This window comes from Manis javanica, chromosome 5 (assembly GCF_040802235.1).
Source record: "Manis javanica isolate MJ-LG chromosome 5, MJ_LKY, whole genome shotgun sequence".
Taxonomy (NCBI): Eukaryota; Metazoa; Chordata; class Mammalia; order Pholidota; family Manidae; genus Manis; species Manis javanica.
In genome coordinates, this window is record NC_133160.1 from 38,752,970 (window position 1) to 38,772,824 (window position 19,855).

Below are 19,855 nucleotides of genomic sequence, written 5' to 3' on the forward strand. Positions count from 1 at the left end.
TTGTTTATTTAAATAATTTTTAAACCTCCCAAATAAACAAAAATGAATATAAAGCAGATGCCCCTACTTTTCTGCAATAAAAAACAAACACTGAAGTGGGGAAGGAAGCAGAGTATGGTTAAGCATCTACTCACAAAGAAACACCAAAAGCGAACTTGCATCAGGTTGGTGAGAGAAAGGGGAGCATATAACCCTTCCCAACGTTCCCTTCCATCCTAGATATGCCAGCAGCAAACCACACAATCTCCATGACCACTCAGCGCTTCCAGGCCTGGCAAGCCTTAGGTGCACTCTCCCACTGAGGCCTGTAGAAATTCCAGCCAAGAGAACAGAGCCCAGGGCAGGGGTGTGACCTAATCCTGCAGCTGCACAGAGGTCTGGACTGTGGCCTTCCAACAACAGACTATTCAACAGTGAGGACATTCTAGAGATTCCCTGCTCTAAATAAATACATGCAGAGCTGGCTCTGGGTATAAGAGGATGTAGAGATATGGATAAATGTGTAACAATATTATGTATAATAATACAAATATATAATAATGCAAATACCTACTTTTTCTCTCTCACACCCCCAACTATTAACCATCGGGATAAGAAGTTATTTTCTAATAGATCTTCCTAGAGTTTATAAGCAAGCATTACATTGGATTACACAGAGATCCCAAGACAATGGACTGTTTTAGCAGACAGATATAAAAACTTATGCCCAATATAATCTACTCTCTAAATGCTAAAGCATTTGGACAATAAACTAGATTCAGCCATGAATTACCAACTTCCCTGAACACAGGAAGCCTTAAAGAATGAATCAAATCAACAAAGAACTTCAGCATTCACTTAGAATAACCTAAGTTCAACAAAACATTTTTAACAAAGGACCCTGTGAAAGTTGCCTTTCACTATATGAAATTTAAAAGCTATACTTATCACTATTTTTAAGGCACAGTATTCTACCTACGAAAATAACTACTTTTCAAAATGAATTGACCAAAATCTCTCAGACTACACTAAGATCTTCAAAATCTCAGCCAGATTCATCAATGTTCTCATATGACAACAAATAATCTCTCAAAAATCTATCATTCACATTACATCTATTAACCAGGCTTTAGCACTTTTTTAGAAGATCGATGTATAAAGGGAGTATTTTATGAGAAGTTCATTTTCTATTAGAATCTATGAAATGTTTTCCACTTTAGCAGTAGCATCATGACTCATCCAGATCTATATCCAGACTGACTCAAAGAAATTTATATCAGAAGCTATACCACGTGAAATGTGCAAAATGATGGTCTAGACTTTAAAATCCCATCACTACCTGAATCAAAACTATTTCAAAAGCATCAATGAAACAAATATAGCCCCAAATATCAAACTGTTTCACAATATTTACCTTCTCTATGCTGAGGAAAATCAGTTTTACTACCCAGTAGATAGAAGTTACTTTCCCACAATAATAAGTCCTATTTCAAAATGGCTATAAATAGCTAAATGAAACAATGGGAACAAATCAATTTAACAACAATTTACTAAAATATCATCTACAAACTGGCCTTTCCATTTCCTTCCCTACATTTTGAAGATAAACAAAATGCAATTTGGAATTGTATCGTTTTTATTATGTCAACAATGCAGGATACCCCTCAAATGGGAGCAGCCACCTTCCCTCCCAAAACTCTAAGGGAAGAAGCTGGCCAGTTTACTAGGCAGGAACTTATTCATTCAGCCCCACCCCTTATTTAAATGAAGGAAACACCCCCTCTGTCTAGAAGTGGCAGTCAGGATGACACCACTCGTCTATAGTGGTAGACGAGGAAAATGACACTACGCAAAGTAGTCTATTTCCAAGAAAAGCTCAAAAATGATGGCCGGCATAAGTGTATCTGTGTGGGTGTGTGTATGTATGTTTATAAACTTTTTCTTTCACCTTCTCTCTTCCTCCTCTCCCCCTCCATCTCTCTCTTCTCTCCACGTCATGCATATAAACTTCTCTTTCACCTTGTCTCTCCCTGCTTATGGCATTAAGTTGAGATCAGTGTACTTTTCACTATTCTAGTAAGTTCAAATTTTCTTTTTTTAAATACAAGGCCAATATCCCTTCTAACCAATCAGAACTGTTAAACCATTTCAGTCATTTCAATACACAGTAAAGTGTTCAAGGAATTCAGACCAACTTTGGTATCTACTTAAATTATAATGTACAGGCAAATTTATGAAGTACAGGGATTTTTTTAGTCAAAAAGCATACCCCAAAGTCAAAAAGAAAAGGTATGATTTTAATGATTAGAACAAGACTTAGCCCTACTGAATAGATGAATCAAAACTAAAAGTAAGTAGTTTTCCTTCTGTCCCCAGACCCCATAATACAGCATAAATCAGACTCTCTGGGACTTCTCAGCAGGCTGAAAGGACTCTATAGTGTTACTTATCTTTTTCTAACTATCCGATTTTCTTGCATCTTTCCATTGACCCAAACTATTAAAACATTTCAACTCTTTATTTGAAAACCTCACCTTGTTATGCAGGATGGCTGAACTGCAGAGGGCAGGATAAGCATGACTTCCAATATAATTCTTAAGATAATTCAGAAAGTATAGTCTTAGCCTCTAAACTATTAACATACATTTCAATCAAAGAGGCTATATAAAAGTGATTTTTTAAAGATAATTAATTGAAATTCTTCCCCAAATTAAGGGGAACAACTTAACAATTAAGGACATGGTCAGGGGAAATACACTAAGCTCACTCAAACCAGGATCCTACTATTAACATACTAACATTATCCACATAATGCAGTCCAATCAAAAATCATACAACAATTTTGTTTAAAAAAAGAACTTCATATACACACTCTTAAAAAACACAGATCATCATTCAAAACTATAAAGCTCACACATTCATGAGTAATTCACTATTCTAAAATGTATTTTTAATCATTTTTAAGTATAAGTAAGTTCTTTAAAAATAGGAGTGATTCATCACTGGGGAAAAATATAATGAAATATTGAGCATGATAAAATATGACTTAAGAAAACCAAAGTCATTCTAAGATGAAAAGAAAAAGAAGAACTTCAGTTTTCAATTTTGTGTTCATAGTTGCCATTACAGCCTATCCCCAGCTACTCTTCTTTCCTTCTGTCCCCAGACCCCACAGTGACCCCACACACCAGTCATCTCAGGACATCATCTTTTGCACAAAGGACAGTACTTTGCAATTAACAATTGAAATAATTAAATAAAACTTTCCTTGTGTGTGTTTTGAGTAGATTAAAAATTGGTGGTAGGTACATCTTCCTGTATCACTTTTCTCCTTTCACCCACAATATATAATTAACCTTTTCTTGACATTGTAAAACATATCATTAATAGTTACCATAAATATTCACCTCAGATATATCACTTTCAAAACACCTCATAATAGTAATAATTGCTAACACTTACGGGGTGCTCACTATGTGTCGCACACTGTTCTAAGTGACAGCCGTATGTTAACTCAGTTCATCTTCACAACTCTGAAGTAGTTATAATTTTCCCTATATTATTAATGGGGAAATTGAGCCAAGGACTGGCTGTGAGGTGCCAGGGACACATGGCTAGTGACTGATAGAACTAGTGTAAGATGTATCAGTCACAACAGGAGAGGACCAAATATCCTAAGTCAGATGTCTCAGGGACCAAACTGCCATAGAACTGGTGCCCATCACATACGTTTACCTTCCTCAACCATACTAGACCAAGCTAAGGGCCTTAACAGGAAAGATTAAAATCAACAGAGCATGATCAAAAGTGTAACTCCACAATTAAGCAGGGGAATATGTAAAAATATGGCTCAGACTTTTGGTAAACTCCTGGGCAATTTTCACAGGGAAAAGCAAGGCCTGGCATGACAGGGTGGATGCCCTGATAAGAGAGCCTAAACACCAGGGCCACAATCCAGTCAACTTGGGAATATTTACTCTATTACCTCCCCCATCAGACTCATCACTGTTTTATCTTCGTGTCTTACATGATACCTTTAGTAGTCTTCTCAACCAGAAAACTATTTGTTCAGTATAAGCCTTTAGACTGACTGAAACAATCTATCTTCTTGAGCAGAAGTCAGTTTTCTGAAGGCCTCAATAGCCCCAAGACAAACCCACCCTGGAGGTTCCAGATTAAGAAAAATGAGAGACCCTCACTGTGGAGTACAAAAAATGACAGTGAATTTACAAGCCTCCCCACTGAATTCCTCAATGTCTGCAGTTAACTGGAGACCAAACCCACCAATCATCCTGGATAAGACACACTTGGCAGAGTACAGCTTCAGGTATTTATCTACAGGTTTGTGAGGAGACTTCCCCTTCCACCTTAGACACTGCTAGACAGCTGTTATTTTTGGTGTTCCAAGCAATACAACATAGGTTACCTTTGGGGAGAATTAAGCTCGGGAATTTCCCTACTGAAAATGTTGAGGAAATGTAAGCATCCAATCGCCAGTAACTTTTGTATTCGTGAATCTCACGAAACTGAGGGGGTGGGTTGGCCAACTTTGCAATTGCTCAGAGAAGTCTCCAGTGAACCTCTTCGTACTTTGTTAATACTGTTGGGAAACACAGGTCATGTAACTGATGACTGACTAACTCAACAGTTTCATGTCTCTTACGAATAACAAGCATAAACTCACAAATATTTTAGATAAAACATCAACAGAGAAAAGCAATACCTCAAGTTCCACCAGCGCTGCAGTCACTGCTTCTGTTGCAAGTGCGCCAGCCTGTAGCTTTTCTATTGCCTAAGAAACCAAGGGAAGGGATTATTCGTTGTAAAACCACTTCTCAAATACGCCCAGAAACTTTCCAAAGGCTTAAAGAAGTGCAGGAGACATTTAGAGTTAATAAAAATTAATCACTAGTTCCATTCCATATTTCAAGACAAACCTACTTAGATTTAAAACAAGCAGGTGTTTATATTCAGGATATAGCTCACTTATTATTCAAATAAAGACAAAGAATAAAATCTAATCACTAAATGCAAAGTGCAAGAAAATTTAGTGAGTGAAATGACTTCATTTATCACAAGGCAATTCAAAATAGCTATAAAAATTAGATGAATTAAGTTTCAATTAAATATCCTGACAGTTCATAACTGAATCTCAAACTCAGCTAATAATTATCTTTTCCCACTGTTACTACTCTCCCCACCCCTAACTATAAAAACTAGTGACTCTCAGTCACAGAGGCATTTCAAAACCTTTAGATGGACACATGCATGTGACAAAAGCATTTCTGATGCTACAGTAGTCCCCCCTTATCCACAGTCTCTCTTTCAAGGTTTCAGTTACCCATAGTCAACCACAGTCCAGAAACAGAAGATCCACTTTCTGATAATCATCAAAAGATCAACAGTAGCCTAACACTGTATCACAAAGCCTGTGTGACGATTCACCTCACTTCATCTCACCACGTATTTTATCATCTCACATCATCACAAGAAGGGTGAAAACAGTACAATATTTTGAGAGTAAGAGACCACCACAGCCACGTAACTTTTATTACAGTATATTGTTATAACTGTTCTATTATTCTTGTTACTCTCTCACTGTGCCTAATTTATAAATTAAACTTTATCATAGGTATGTATATAAAGGAAAAACCACAGTATATATAGAATTCAGTACTACATGCAGTTTCAGATATCTACTGGGGGTTGAACTGGGGGGGTCTTATCATACCCCCTGATGATAAGGGGGGGACTACCATATAATAGTATTTTCTATTAAGATAAACAGCATATTGTTTTGTAATACCAACTAGAGAGAATAAAGGTCTGAAAAATATTCTTGCTTTGTGAAGTATATATTAAGACAGGAAAAAGAGAAGGAAAAGTGAATGATTAAAGCTCCAATAAAGAGAAAGCTCAAAAACTAAGAATTATATTCCTAAATTTTTTAAAAGCTCATTTATTATATAAATTGAGACTGATTATACACTCCAAATGCATTAGACTTCCAGAACTACAGTTCTATAAAAGTAAAACATTTCTTATCAGGTAATGAAAAGATTTCACATTTTGAAAAATAAGATAAGAAATATAAAATAGCTTAGAGAACTTTCAACTTTATTATAATTAAAAAATAAAACAAAATCCCTATAAATAATATTTTTACTTATTTATAGGATTTCATTCATAATAAAAAGCTTGTACCTTTAATAAAGTATAATCTTTCTTTTAAATGGTATGTGAATACAAATGAGAGAAGTTGAGAGAGAGCCATATTTACTTGACATACAATATCCAATTAACACTGTGTTTGCACAAAAAATAATGGCAGGTTTACTTTCAAGAGTATACAGACAAGATCAAAATAAACAAACAATATTTCTTCTGAGTCCATTCCTGCCTCCACATTAAGTATTCAACAATTTAACAAAACCTCAATAACCAAAAAGAAAAAAAGCATAGCTGAGTACAAGGGCAAAGTTAAATAGATGACATACTACGTGGTGAAAAATAGGAGGAGAAAGTACAGCATACCCTCCCTGAGAAAAGTGTACATTTTAATTTTTTATTATTTTTTCTTCTCTTCATAGAAAGACACATTGGCTGCCTTTGAGCTATTTTCCCTATCCCTTCTTAGAGAGCTCAATGCCTTTGCAAAGATTAAAAGATATATGATTATGTGCCCACAATTACAAAAATACAGACTTTAATCTGGGAAAGGAAGGAAAAGGTCTAAGCATAATTTAGAAAACAAAAACCACGTAACAAAACAAAAAAAGACCCTCACAAATATGGGGAAAAAAATAATTTTGTCCAAACCAAAGTCTTATAAATTAAATCTTAAAAATTTGAATTTCAAGGTAAAGCTGCTTTATAGTCAAAACTGATATGTTTTGATCATATACATTCTGTTCCTACCTTCTGACAAGCTCTTTTGCACACATGTTTATATTCCTTGGCTTTGGATTCAGAATGGTAACCTGCACCTGTAGTGGCAAAAAAAAACAACCAATTGTTAGCTATCCTTAAAATATCTGAAACCTTGCCAATATCATATAAATAGTTCATACAAAGTGATGCCCTCCTACTGAATGAAACTACTGTTCTAACTGTATGGAGTTTTAAAAATCAAGTCTGAAGTTGATAACCCAGACAGTGTCAGGGAGAGAGTGTTCCTCTCTATTGACCTTTAGAAAGCTCCTGCCATTTGGGAAATTACTGTTCAGAATCCAGAATTCTCCAGAGTAACTTCAGGAAACTAGGTAGTTTCTAAGTGATGTTTGCAGTTGAGGGGCGTCACATCCCACCTGTCCACAACCACCACCAATACCACCATTCCTACAAACACTGCATCCTTTCACCCTTGGAATGTAGCTCAGGGTGTGTCTGGAATCTCACTGATGGCACATACATGACTGCCTATTAAAAATCCTGGCAATCCCTGACTCTTAATTAAACACCCAGAAGCTTTTTCAAGAGAATGGCTCTGAAATGTTTCCCTAAAAGGATTAATACTTGCCTAGTTAGGGATTTAAAAATAACCTAACTAAGGAAGAAAGCAAGACAAGAGTCCTTAAACTCTCTTGACTGGGCTTCTAAGCAAGGAGAAGAGTTTAGAATCACCATCCCCCCATCCAGGGCCCCACAGGGGTCTAACATAAGGAAGGTTAAGAACTACATCTCCAAGTCTCACGGCTCTTCATGTGGGTCTGCAGACTCTGACTCAAACTTAACCAACGTTTCCTCAAGCCTGAGAAAGAACTGGTCCATGAAGCTATGGTTAGGAACCCAGAAAAGCAGAAAAGATGCCCAGTTAACAGGAATCCATACACCCAAATTCTAAACCTATTTCACAAGAGAACTCTGCTTCATAGAGCTTGTGCCAACATTTAACAGACCTCTTCACGGTTTTCAAAAAGGTGACTCCAAGTCTGTCATATCTGACCTAGGGGCTCTGCTCTTTGAGCAATGCTTCCCAAAGCATGGGACACCATTTGCTAACCAGATAACTTTAGTGTATGGATGACCGCATTAAGTGGATTAACATATAAATCCCTCTGTTAAGAATGGGGAAGGTCTCTACACAGCCCACGTATCTTTAATACCTGGTTAATATTTGCTACTATCTCCATTTAACAAAGGAAAGGTAGGCCCAGGATCAAAGCCACTGACATGCAACAGGATCTAGCTAAAATTTAATTATACTGCTTTGTTGCACTGTGCTTAAAGTTATTTTCTCCTCAAGCAAGTGATAAATTCCACTTAAGTAGAGGTATGTTTCATCTTTAAAATTTTAAGATAAAAAAAGTGTTTTCTTTTTTAATATTAACTAAACAGTAGAGATAATATACAGATCTGGGAAAAATCAAGAATCTATCTCAATGACTAAAATTTAGGTAAGTCTCCTCTAGTGCTAGAAAAAAAAGCTTTGAAAGCTCCACACAGTGTGAGGAATTGAAATTTTGTCCCTTAAATGGGCAAGACAAATACTTCTGCATGATTAATCACTCTAGTTGACCTTCTAATAATTTAGAAGGAGCAGTGACCCTAATCCATACAATTTCTTGCCATTACAGACTTCCTCCTATTACTGCTGGCCCCAGCACCAACTTATCTAAGAGCCTTTACCATCTAGTGTGTGCCTGAGAGAGGATGGATACCACCATGGTACTTACAGAAAGCAACTCTTTCAAACTAATCAAAAGCTCCATGTTGTTGCTTGTTACAAATTTCAAACCTCGTACATTTTTCAAATACTCATTCTTCATTAAATCACTCACTGGGTACTATGAAAGACACACCATCAACATGGTGTAGAAAGAACACTGGACTAAGTCTAAAAGCAGGAGTTCTGGTCCCAAGTTTACTTCTAACTTGGTTATTCCTATAAATTTACCTCATTTCTTTGTAAAATCATTTGAAAGAAAGGGAAACTGAACCTGTGCTTTTTAGATTCCTATGGACTAGATTCTGTAAGACTTCCTAAGTTGCCAGCCTAGATATAGCCAAAGATCAATGAACAAGCAGCACACCAGATTGACAAGAAGAAACAATTCCACTTCTCACTCCGTATCAAAACTAACCTTGCTCCCAACCTGCTTAACTGTCTGAGGAAAGTTAAAGGAGACCCAAGACAATTCCTTCTCCCTTCACAGAGGTTATGAAGGAATGCAGGCAAATGAAAACGACTAACGAGAAAAAAAGCCTGGCGAGCAGACCCGAGCCGAGCTGCGCTGAAACTCAAGGCCCTTCAAAATGGGGACCCCAGGGCTGAACACCACTGTGTCTGTCCTCGAGGGCCTCCAGAGTCGAGATTACAGGTTGATGTATTGCCAAAAGCAACAGTCTGAGACCTAAGGGCCCATTCAGTGTTTCTTGATCTGGCTCTCACATGAACTACCTATGTGTCTGAAGCCACTTAATCCCTCTGGTTTCAGAATTCCTCATTTAAAATATTAAGTCAGCAAACTAGATCTAAGACTGTGTAATTATTTTCAGCAGCATAATTTTTAAAAATACAAATCAGAGTTTAAAAATTACTTTGTCCAGTTTTAACACTACCAAAATATCTATTATTTGGGGTAAAAGTCGATACTAGGGGAGGGGGTTGGAAAAGACCTAAGAAGAGCCATCACGATAAGATCTTCCAAGAGGGGAACAGGGGAGGCCCTCACTCTATCACTGTCAATCTCTTTGGTTCCAACTCCTCTCTGGCAGTTTGCCTCCTCCAGATGTGAAATTCAATTCTCAGTGTACTTAAAGGCAAGAAAAAAAAATCAACAATATTTTAATCTTCTGACAGCCACTTAGAGCTTACCTGCATGCACCAACACAAAGCCCCCTCGCTTCTCTTTATGGGACTGCTTTGTTTCCAACTCTGTGACTGTTATTTTAACAGCCGAAACCTGAGATGATCTGGAAGGCTGCCCTTCTCCAGAACTCATCCCCTTCTCCATTGTCATTCTCCAAGATTACCATCTTCTATTGGGAAAAGTGCATACTTCCATCCAAAAGTAATTGCAGCAGAGGAATTACCCTAAAGGAAAACAGTTAAAGATGATATACATTTCTTTCCACTAATGCACACATAACTTGTACAAATTCATGCAAAGATAACTTTAAAAAAAAACTAATTCTAAAGTTATTCAACTGATAGTACAAAGAATATTAAAAGGTTAGAATTTAAATCTCACTGTCTACTGGCAGTACCTGCTTCAAGTCATATAAACACAAGAACTGTTGTAAAAAGACTATACTGAGTCCAACAAAATTTTATCTTTCATTTTAGCTACACTGAAGAAAACCTCAATATAACTTAAATATCACTTTCCAATCCCTCCAAGCCAAATACTAATAATCTCTGGGACATTCTAGAATCAAAGGTAGTGCTGGTATCATCACTAAGCCTTGATTTACAGCCTTGACTGCTGCTTACTTTTTCCCCTGCTTTACTGAAATACAATTGACATACAACATTGTGTAAATTTAAGATGTAAAACATGATTTGGTACATATATATATGGTAAAATGACCACCAAAATAAGATTACTTAACACATCCATCATCTCACATGATTACAATTTTTTGTGTCTATGAGAACATATAAGATCTATGGACTGCTGCTTAAAGAAATGAAGCAACATATAGATTCACACCTGTCTATGAAGAATCTCTGAAGAAAAACAGTTTAATGTCCCACAGCTCAGCTGTAAAGCACAAATGCTAACAAATTATATGAGAAAACCAAGAAATTAAATAACAACACTTGTTTAAACAGTTGTTAATTTTCATGAAAACCATTATGTCTGGAATTCTCAGCAGATAAATAAGATATAATATTTAATAAAACAAATTACAAGCAAATCTATGCCACAAAGTTTCTAATTTTTCTCAGAAGCTCACAAGATTCTAACAATCTTGGCTTAGTAATAATGATGGCAGAATACATTTCAGATTAGGGAAACAGATCATTTAAAAATCAACACACAGAGATTTAAAGAAAATCCAAGAATCAGGCAGTTGAAACTAAACACCTAAGTTCACACTGTTAGACAAAAATCTACCTTATTCTAAACTGAGAAATGGCTGGGGGCATAAGTTTTCCTCTTCCAATATAAAACATAAATAGTAACATAAAGAGCAACTTTGCTATCTAGTCCAAAAAAACAGTGTTACTCAGCGTTTGTTACCAGTCTGTAAGAGCTTATTATTATAATGTATTAATTGCTTTAAATGCATGTTTTAATAAATAATGCAGTTTTCACAATTCTTTTCTCTGTTTTGTTTATAATTACAAATTTGAAACAATTTTATCTGCTAAATATTACAAAAATTAAACCTTTTACTTTTATCTTTCATTCACAATTTATTTCAATTTTTTTTGAGGTTTTGAGTGGGGTGGGGAGGGTTACATTTTTACAAAAAAAATAGTCAACAATGGATCCAAAATTTTTAAAACATCATCTTTTACACCAGACATAGTCTGGGAAGCACTACATAATATGGTATTCTCACTTTCCTTAATTCCTGGTTAAAAAGAGTCCATTTACTTTTTATTATGTAACATTTCATTTAAAAGACAGTTTGAATCAAAAAACATATATATATGCTCTTGCATTAAAATGTTTACATATATTTATGACTGTAGAAAAAACTGATTACAAAAGAGTGCTGATGCTGATTAAACAAAAGTGAATTAAATGGCTGTTTTTGTTTTGTTTTGTGGTAATGGCTGTCTTCCTAAAGATGAATTTTCTTCCAATGACTTCACAAGGAGATGCCTCCATTGTCTTTATTTGACTTTGGTTCTTCTCTGAGATAGGTTACTATTTATTCATGTGTCCATTGACAAAGTAGAACACAAATGATTACTGGCTCATCTGCCAACCTATCCAGGCTGTCATATGACCCAGCCAAGAAATGCACTTGGGCCCACTATTCCCACAAACACAGGATGAGTGAAAACTCAAACGCTGGAAAATTAAGAGATTCAGTTAAAAGTGAAAACACATCCAACCAGTATGGGTTATTAAATGTTAGGCTACTCTGACTCACTGTCATCAGATGCCTTTTCCCAAAAAATAAAAAATTAGACCATCTACATTTTATAATGAATAACTTTTGATGTAATACGCATTTTATTGTATATGAGAGATCCAAACACACTGCTTTTCAAGCTTGTCTGAGAAAAATAAAATGTGGATGAATATGCTATTTCTTGAGCAATCTACTGTCCCTGAAATTGAGACTCTCTGAAATTAATTTATTTAGCAAACCATGTCATCTCAATAAACTCCTCCAAAAATGCTGGCCCCAAAGTTCTGCTGGACTGGAAAAGGAACTCAAGAAGACAGGCTATCCAATGTAAAACTGGCCTCCAACTTCCAAAGATTATTGGAATGCTTTTGATTCAATTAGCAGTGAAGCAATTTCTATTCCAACATTTTTTTTAACTCAGAACCCATTAGAGGTCTGACCTACCTAATAAATAAAGAGTTTCAACAAATAACAAAAAAAGACAATGAAAGGCAAATGGGCAATCCTAGGTTACAGAAAAATTTTAATAGTTTAAACAGATCAAAAGATGCTAACCCTTACTCAATAGAAAGCTACAAAATTAAACTATATGCAAATACCATTTTTTAATTTGGATTGCAAATGTCAGAAAGGTATGGTAGCATCATGGTTTGAAGATACACAGAAAAAGGAGCTCTCACATATTGCGGGTGGCAGAGTAAGCTGGTTCAACAAGAGCAGTTTGGCAAAATTTATGCACGCTGAAGGACTGTCTGTAATAGCAAAGATATGAGCCAACAATATGTCTTGATAGAAGTGATTTTTTAAAAAAGCAGCCACTGGAAAAAATGAGGATGTTCTTGACATACAAATATGGAATAACCAATCTTGAAGATATTTTGGTAAGTAAAAAGGGCATGGTACAGAACTATGCTGTACTGTATTTTGAGGGAAGGGAAAAAAATAATAAAGCTAAATTTTTATATATTCAAAATACAAATCTAGAATATGCCTTAAAAAAACAGTATATTAATGGTCTCCAGAAGATTTGGATGACTGACAGACAAAGGTAGGATGGAAATTCTACTGTTAACCATTTTGTACTTTTCAATTTTGAACCTGAATGTATTACTTATAAAAAAATTTTTTACTCATTTGTTCGTTTATGGGAACATGAAGTAACTGGCTAAGTCCAAGTTCCAAAATAGGGCAAGCCTATGAGATCCCACTTAAAAACTTCAGCATAAGCGGAAATGCCACGTGCTGAAGATTCTTAACACACAGCCCAACTAGGGAAGGAATAGACAAAAACACGACCAATCAACAATATTAACAGGTCTTTTTTGTTTTTGTTTTTCTAGATCTTGAACTTCTGTGGCAGCACAAACTTCAGGTAATCCAAATTACAAAAAAAAAAAAAAAAGCATTATAGTCTTTTATCTCTACAATTAAAACTGAGAAGTAAAAAATAAATCATGATCATAAATTAACATCAAATATCCCAGTGATATTTTTATCACATTTGTAGCAATGACTACAAATTTTTAATTGAAACTGATGAAGCATACTTATGGCAATACATTGATTCACAAAAAAAATGTGTACACTGCAGCTAAGCTTTGAGATAACACTCAACACAAAAAGTTTCCAATGAAAGGAGATGGATAAGCATGTTGTGGTTTTACAGAACAGAAGACAATTTTATAAGTCATTTTAGTAAGCCTTTATTTCTATGAATATGGACACTTTGCAGTTTCCTCACAGTGATATTAAAATTCATTTTATTATTTCTAAAAAAAATTGGCAAATTGTCCATCCTCTGCAACAGCTGCTTAAAAAGTTAAACAAAATTAGCAAGACCCAACAATTCCACTCCTAGGTATATACCCATGAGAACTGAAAACAGATCAACACAAAAACTTGTACACGGGGCTATGCAGAGAAGTCAAGATGGTAGCGTGAGTAGGACAGCAGAAATCTCCTCCCAAAAACATATATATATTTTTGAAAATACAACAAATACAACTATTCCTAAAAGAGAGACCAGAAGATACAGGACAACAGCCAGGCTACATCTACACCTGCAAGTACCCAGCGCCTCGCGAAGGGGGTAAGATACAAGCAGCGGCCTGGTGGGACCAAGTGCCCCGTACCCCACAACCCCGGTAGGAGGAGAGGAGTCAGAGCAGGGAGGGAGAGGGAGCCCAGGACTGCTAAATACCCAGCCCTAGCCATCCGCACTGGAGCGCAGACACACAGTACGTGGTGTGCTGGATACTAGGGAAATGGGACAGTAAAACCTGCAAGCGGGTCCCCACAGCTGGCACCCCTGGAACAAAAGAAAAGCGAGTGCTTTTTGAAAGTCTTAAAGGAACAGGGGCCTCACAGCTGGACAGAAGCGTCCCAGGACACTTAGCGCAGAAGCTGGGAATCCTGGGGAACTCCGGGGCACACTAACACGCTGAGCAGCAGCACAGCTTGGAGGCCCCTCACAGCAATAAACAGCCTCCCAACTGTGCCCACTCCGGCAAAGCCCCGCCATAGCAGAGAAGCAGCCTGAAAGCAGCCATGCCCACAGCAACTGCCCGGCGCTCCCTCCACAGCGGCTGGACACGTGGCTACCCAGCACAAGCCGCTAGGGGTCGCCGTTCTCCCAGGAAAGGAAAGGCATGAGCAAGTGGAAAGGGACTTGGTTCTCCCAGCTGACACATGCACCAACTGCACACAACTACCTCTATTGCCATAAAAAGGCAGAAGAATTTGATACAGACCAAGACTGACCCAGACATCCTCACCTGAGCAGGAATCTGGGGAGATAGGTTTAACCAATCTTCCTGAAAAAGAATTCAAAATAAAGGTCATAACCATGCTGATGGACTTGCAGAGAAATATGCAAGAGCTAAGGAGGGAGAATACAGAAATAAAACAATCTCTGGAAGGACTTAAAAGCAGAATGGATGAGGTGCATGAGGCCGTTAATGGAACAGAAACCAGAGAACAGGAAAGCAGAGAAGCTGACACAGAGAGAGATAAAAGGAGCTCCAGGAATGAAAGAATATTAAGAGAAATGTATGACTAATCCAAATGGAACAATATTCACATTATAGGGGTATGAGGAGAAGAGAGAGAAAAAGGGAAAGTGTCTATGGAGAAATAATTGCTGAAAACTTCCCCAAACCGGGGGAGGAAATAGCCTCTCAGACCACGGAAGCACACAGAACACCCAACACAAGAGACCCAAAGAGGACAACACCAAGACACGTAATTATTAAAATGGCAAAGATCAAAGACAAGGACAGAGTATTAAAGGCAGCCAGAGACAGAAAAAATATCACCTACAAAGAAAAACCCATCAGGTTATCATCAGACATCTCAACAGAAACCTTACAGGGCAGGAGAGAATGGCATGATATATCTAATGCAATGAAACAGAAGGGCCTTGAACCAAGGATACTGTATCCAGCAAGATTATCATTTAAATATGAAGGAGGGATTAAACAATTCCCAAACAAGCAAAAGTTGAGGGAATTTACTGCCCCACAAACCACTTCTACAGGGTTTTTTAGAGGGACTGCTCGAGATGGAAGCACTCCTAGGGCTAAACAGATGTCACCAGAGAAAATAAAATCACAGCAAAGAAAGCGGAACAATCATATACTAACTAAAGGCAAAAAATAAAAATCAACTATCCACAAAAGCAGTCAAAGGAACACAAAAGAGCACAAAATAAAACACCTAACATATAAAGAATGGAGGAGGAGGAATAAGAAGGGAGAGAAATAAAGAATCATCAGGCTGTGTTTATAACAGCTTAATAAGCAAGTTAAGTTAGACAGTAAGATACTAAAGAAGCCAACCTTGAACCTTTGGTAACCACAAACCTAAAGCCTACAATGGCAATAAGTACATATCTTTCAATAATCATCCTAAATGTAAATGGACTGAATGCACAAATCAAAAGACACAGAGAGACAGAATGGATAAAAAAGCAAGACCCATCCATATCCTGCTTACAAGAGACTCACCTCAAACCCAAAGACATGCACAGACTAAAAGTCAAGGGATGGAAAAAGTGTTTCATGCAAACAACAGGGAGAAAAAAAGCAGGTGCTGCAGTACTAGTATCAGACAAAATAGACTTCAAAACAAAGAAAGTCACAAGAGATAAAAAAGAACATTACATAATGATAAAGGGGTCAATCCAACAAGAGGATATAACCATTATAAATATATATGCACCCAATATAGGAGCACCAAGATATGTGAAACAAATACTAACAGAACTAAAGGAGGAAATAGAATGCAATGCATTTATTTTAGGAGACTTCAACACACCACTCACTCCAAAGGATAGATCCACCAGACAGAAAATAAGTAAGGACACAGAGGCACTGAACAACACACTAGAACAGATGGACCTAATAGACATCTATAGAACTCTACTCCCAAAAGCAACAGGATACACATTCTCATCAAGTGCACATGGAACATTCTCCAGAATAGACCACATACTAGGCCACAAAAAGAGCCTCAGTAAATTAACAAAGATTGCACTTCTACCAACCACTTCTCAGACCACAAAGGTATAAAACTAGAAATAAATTGTACAAAGAAAGCAAAAAGGCTCACAAACACATGGAGGCTTAACAACATGCTCCTAAATAATCAATGGATCAATGACCAAATCAAAATAGAGATCAAGCAATATATGGAAACAAATGACAACAACAACACAAAGCCCCAACTTCTGTGGGATGCAGTGAAAGCAGTCTTAAGAGGAAAGTATATAGCAATCCAGGCATATTTAAAGAATAACAATCCCAAATAACTAGTATTAAGACACAATTATCAAAATTGGAAAAAGAAGAACAAATGAGGCCTAAAGTCAGCAGAAAAGGCAGTCAAAGGAACACAAAAGAGCATAATAATAAAGATCAGAGAAGAAATAAATAAAATTGAGAAGAATAAAACAATAGAAAAAAATCAATGAAACCAAGAGGTGGTTCTTTGAAAAAATAAGCAAAATAGATAAGCCCCTAGCCAGACTTATAAATAGAAAAAGAGATTCTACACACATCAACAGAATCAGAAATTAGAAAGGAAAAATCATGACGGACCCCACAGAAAAACAAAGAATTATTAGAGAATACCATGAAAACGTATATGCTAACAAGCTGGAAAACCTAGAAGAAATGGACAACTTCCTAGAAAAATACAACCTTCCAAGACTGACCAAGGAAGAAACACAAAATCTGAACAGACCAATTACCAGCAATGAAATTGAAGCGGTAATCAAAAAACTACCAAAGAGCAAAACTCCCAGGCCAGATGGATTTACTGCGGAGTTTTATCAGACATACAGAGAAGACATAATACCCATTCTCCTAAAAGTTTTCCAAAAATAGAAGGAGAGGGAATACATCCAGAATCATTCTCTGAAGCTAGTAGCATCACCTTAATACCAAAACCAGGCAAAGGCCCCACCAAAAAAGAAAATTACAGACCAATACCCTTGATGAACATAGATGCAAAAATACTCAACAAAATATTAACAAACCAAATTCAAAAGTACATCAGGAGGATCATACACCATGATCAAGTGGGATTTATCTCAGGGATGCAAGGATGGTAAAACATTTAAAAATCCATCAACATCATCCACCACATAAACAAAAAGAAGGACAAAAATCACATGATCATCTCCACAGATGCTGAAAAGGCATTCGACAAAATTCAACATCCATTCATGATAAAAACCCTCAACAAAATGGGCATAGAGGGCAAGTACCTCAACATAATAAAGGCCATATATGATAAACCCACAGCCAACATCATACTGAAGAGCGAGAGGCTGAAAGCTTTTCCTCTAAGATCGGGAACAGGACAGGGATACCCACTCTCCCCACTGTTATTCAACATAGTACTGGAGGTCCTAGCCATGGCAATTAGACAAAACAAAGAAATACAAGGTATCCAGATCAGTAAAGAAGAAGTCAAACTGTCACTATTTGCAGATGACATTATATTGTACATAAAAAACCCTAAAGACTCCACTCCAAAAATACTAGAACTGATATTGGAATACAGCAAAGTTGCAGGATACAAAATTAATACACAGAAATCTGTGGCTTTCCGATACACTAACAATGAGCTAGCAGAAAGAGATATCAGGAACACAATTCCATTCACAATTGCATCAAAAAAAATAAAATACCTAGGAATAAACCTACCCAAGGAAGTGGAAGACCTATACCCCGAAAACTACAAGACATTCTTAAGATAAATTAAAGAGAACACTAACAAATGGAAACTCATCCCATGCTCTTGGCTAGGAAGAATTAATATAGTCAAAATGGCCATCCTGACCAAAGTAATCTACAGATCTAATGCAATCCCTATCAAATTACCAACAGCATTCTTCAATGAACTGGAACAAATAGTTCTAAAATTCATATGGAACCACCAATGACTCTGATTAACCAAAGCAATCTGAGAAGGAAGAATAAATCAGGGGGATCTTGCTCCCCGACTTCAAGTTCTACTACAAAGCCACAGTAATCAAGACAATTTGGTACTGGCACAAGAACAGAGCCACAGACCAGTGGAACAGAATAGAGACTCCAAACATTAACCCAAACATATATGGCCAATTAATACATGATAAAGGAGCCATGGACATACAATGGGGAAATGACAGTCTCTTCAACAGATGGTGCTGGCAAAACTGGACAGCTACATGTAAGAGAATGAAACTGGATCACTGTCTAACCCCTACACAAAAGTAAACTCGAAATGGATCAAAGACCTAAATGTAAGTCATGAATCCATAAAATTCTTAGAAAAAAACATAAGACAAAAATCTCTTGGACATAAACATGAGCGACTTCTTCATGAACATATCTCCCCGGGCAAGGGAAATAAAAGCAAAAATGAACAAGTGGGACTGTATCAAGCTAAAAAGCTTCTGTACAGCAAAGGAAACCATCAATAGAACAAAAAGGTATCCTACAGTATGGGAGAATATACTCATAAATGACAGATCCGATAAAGGGCTGGCATCCAAAATACATAAAGAGCTCACACACCTCAACAAACAAAAAGCAAATAATCCAATTAAAAAATGGGCAAAGGAGCTGAACAGACAGTTCTCCAAAGAAGAAATTCAGATGGCAAACAGACACATGAAAAGATGCTCCACATCGCTAGTCATCAGAGAAATGCAAATTAAACCCACAATGAGATATCACCTCATACCAGTAAGGATCGCCTCCATCCAAAAGACAAACAACAACACATGTTGATGAGGTTGTGGAGAAAGGGGAACCCTCCTACACTGCTGGTGGGAATGTAAATTAGTTCAACCATGTGGAAAGCAGTATGGAGGTTCCTCAAAATGCTCAAAATAGAAATAACATTTGACCCAGGAATTACACTTCTAGGAATATACCCTAAGAATGCAGCACCCCAGTTTGAAAAAGACATATGCACCCCTATGTTTATCACAGCACTATTTACAATAGCCAAGAAATGGAAGCAACCTAAATGTCAGTCAGTAGATGAATGAAAAAAGAAGATGTACTACATAAACACAATGGAATATTATTCAGCCATAAGAAGAAAACAAATCCTACCATTTGCAACAACATGGATGGAGCTAGAAGGTATCATGCTCAGTGAAATAAGCCAGGTGGAGAAAGACAAGTACCAAATGATTTCACTCATATATGGAGTATAAGAACAAAGGAAAAACTGAAGAAACAAAACAGCAGCAGATTCACAGAACCCAAGAAAGGACTAACAGTTACCAAAGGGAAAGCGACTGGGGAGGATGGATGGGAAGGGAGAGAGAAGGGGTGGGGAG

General features: G+C 36.9%; 1 protein-coding gene across 6 annotated transcripts in view; it reads right to left on the minus strand.

Annotated features, from left to right (window-relative positions):
- Positions 1-19,855, minus strand: part of TASP1 (taspase 1) — a 279,334-nt gene that overhangs the window by 252,577 nt on the left and 6,902 nt on the right. For 2 of the 6 annotated variants that reach the window (XR_005062408.2, XM_037022455.2), the window contains exons 2-4: positions 9,797-10,015; positions 6,898-6,965; positions 4,703-4,771 (exon numbers count right to left, since the gene is read on the minus strand). Coding sequence is in view for 2 of the 6 variants with exons in the window: in XM_037022455.2 (XP_036878350.1) it covers positions 4,703-4,771; positions 6,898-6,965; positions 9,797-9,941 (282 nt within the window). In the remaining 4 variants the exon portion in view is untranslated. Of the gene's footprint in view, positions 1-4,405; positions 4,580-4,702; positions 4,772-6,897; positions 6,968-9,796; positions 10,016-10,634; positions 10,687-19,855 lie in introns of those variants that run through there. The other 4 variants (XM_037022459.2, XM_037022458.2, XM_037022456.2 and 1 more) reach the window with 3 other exon arrangements.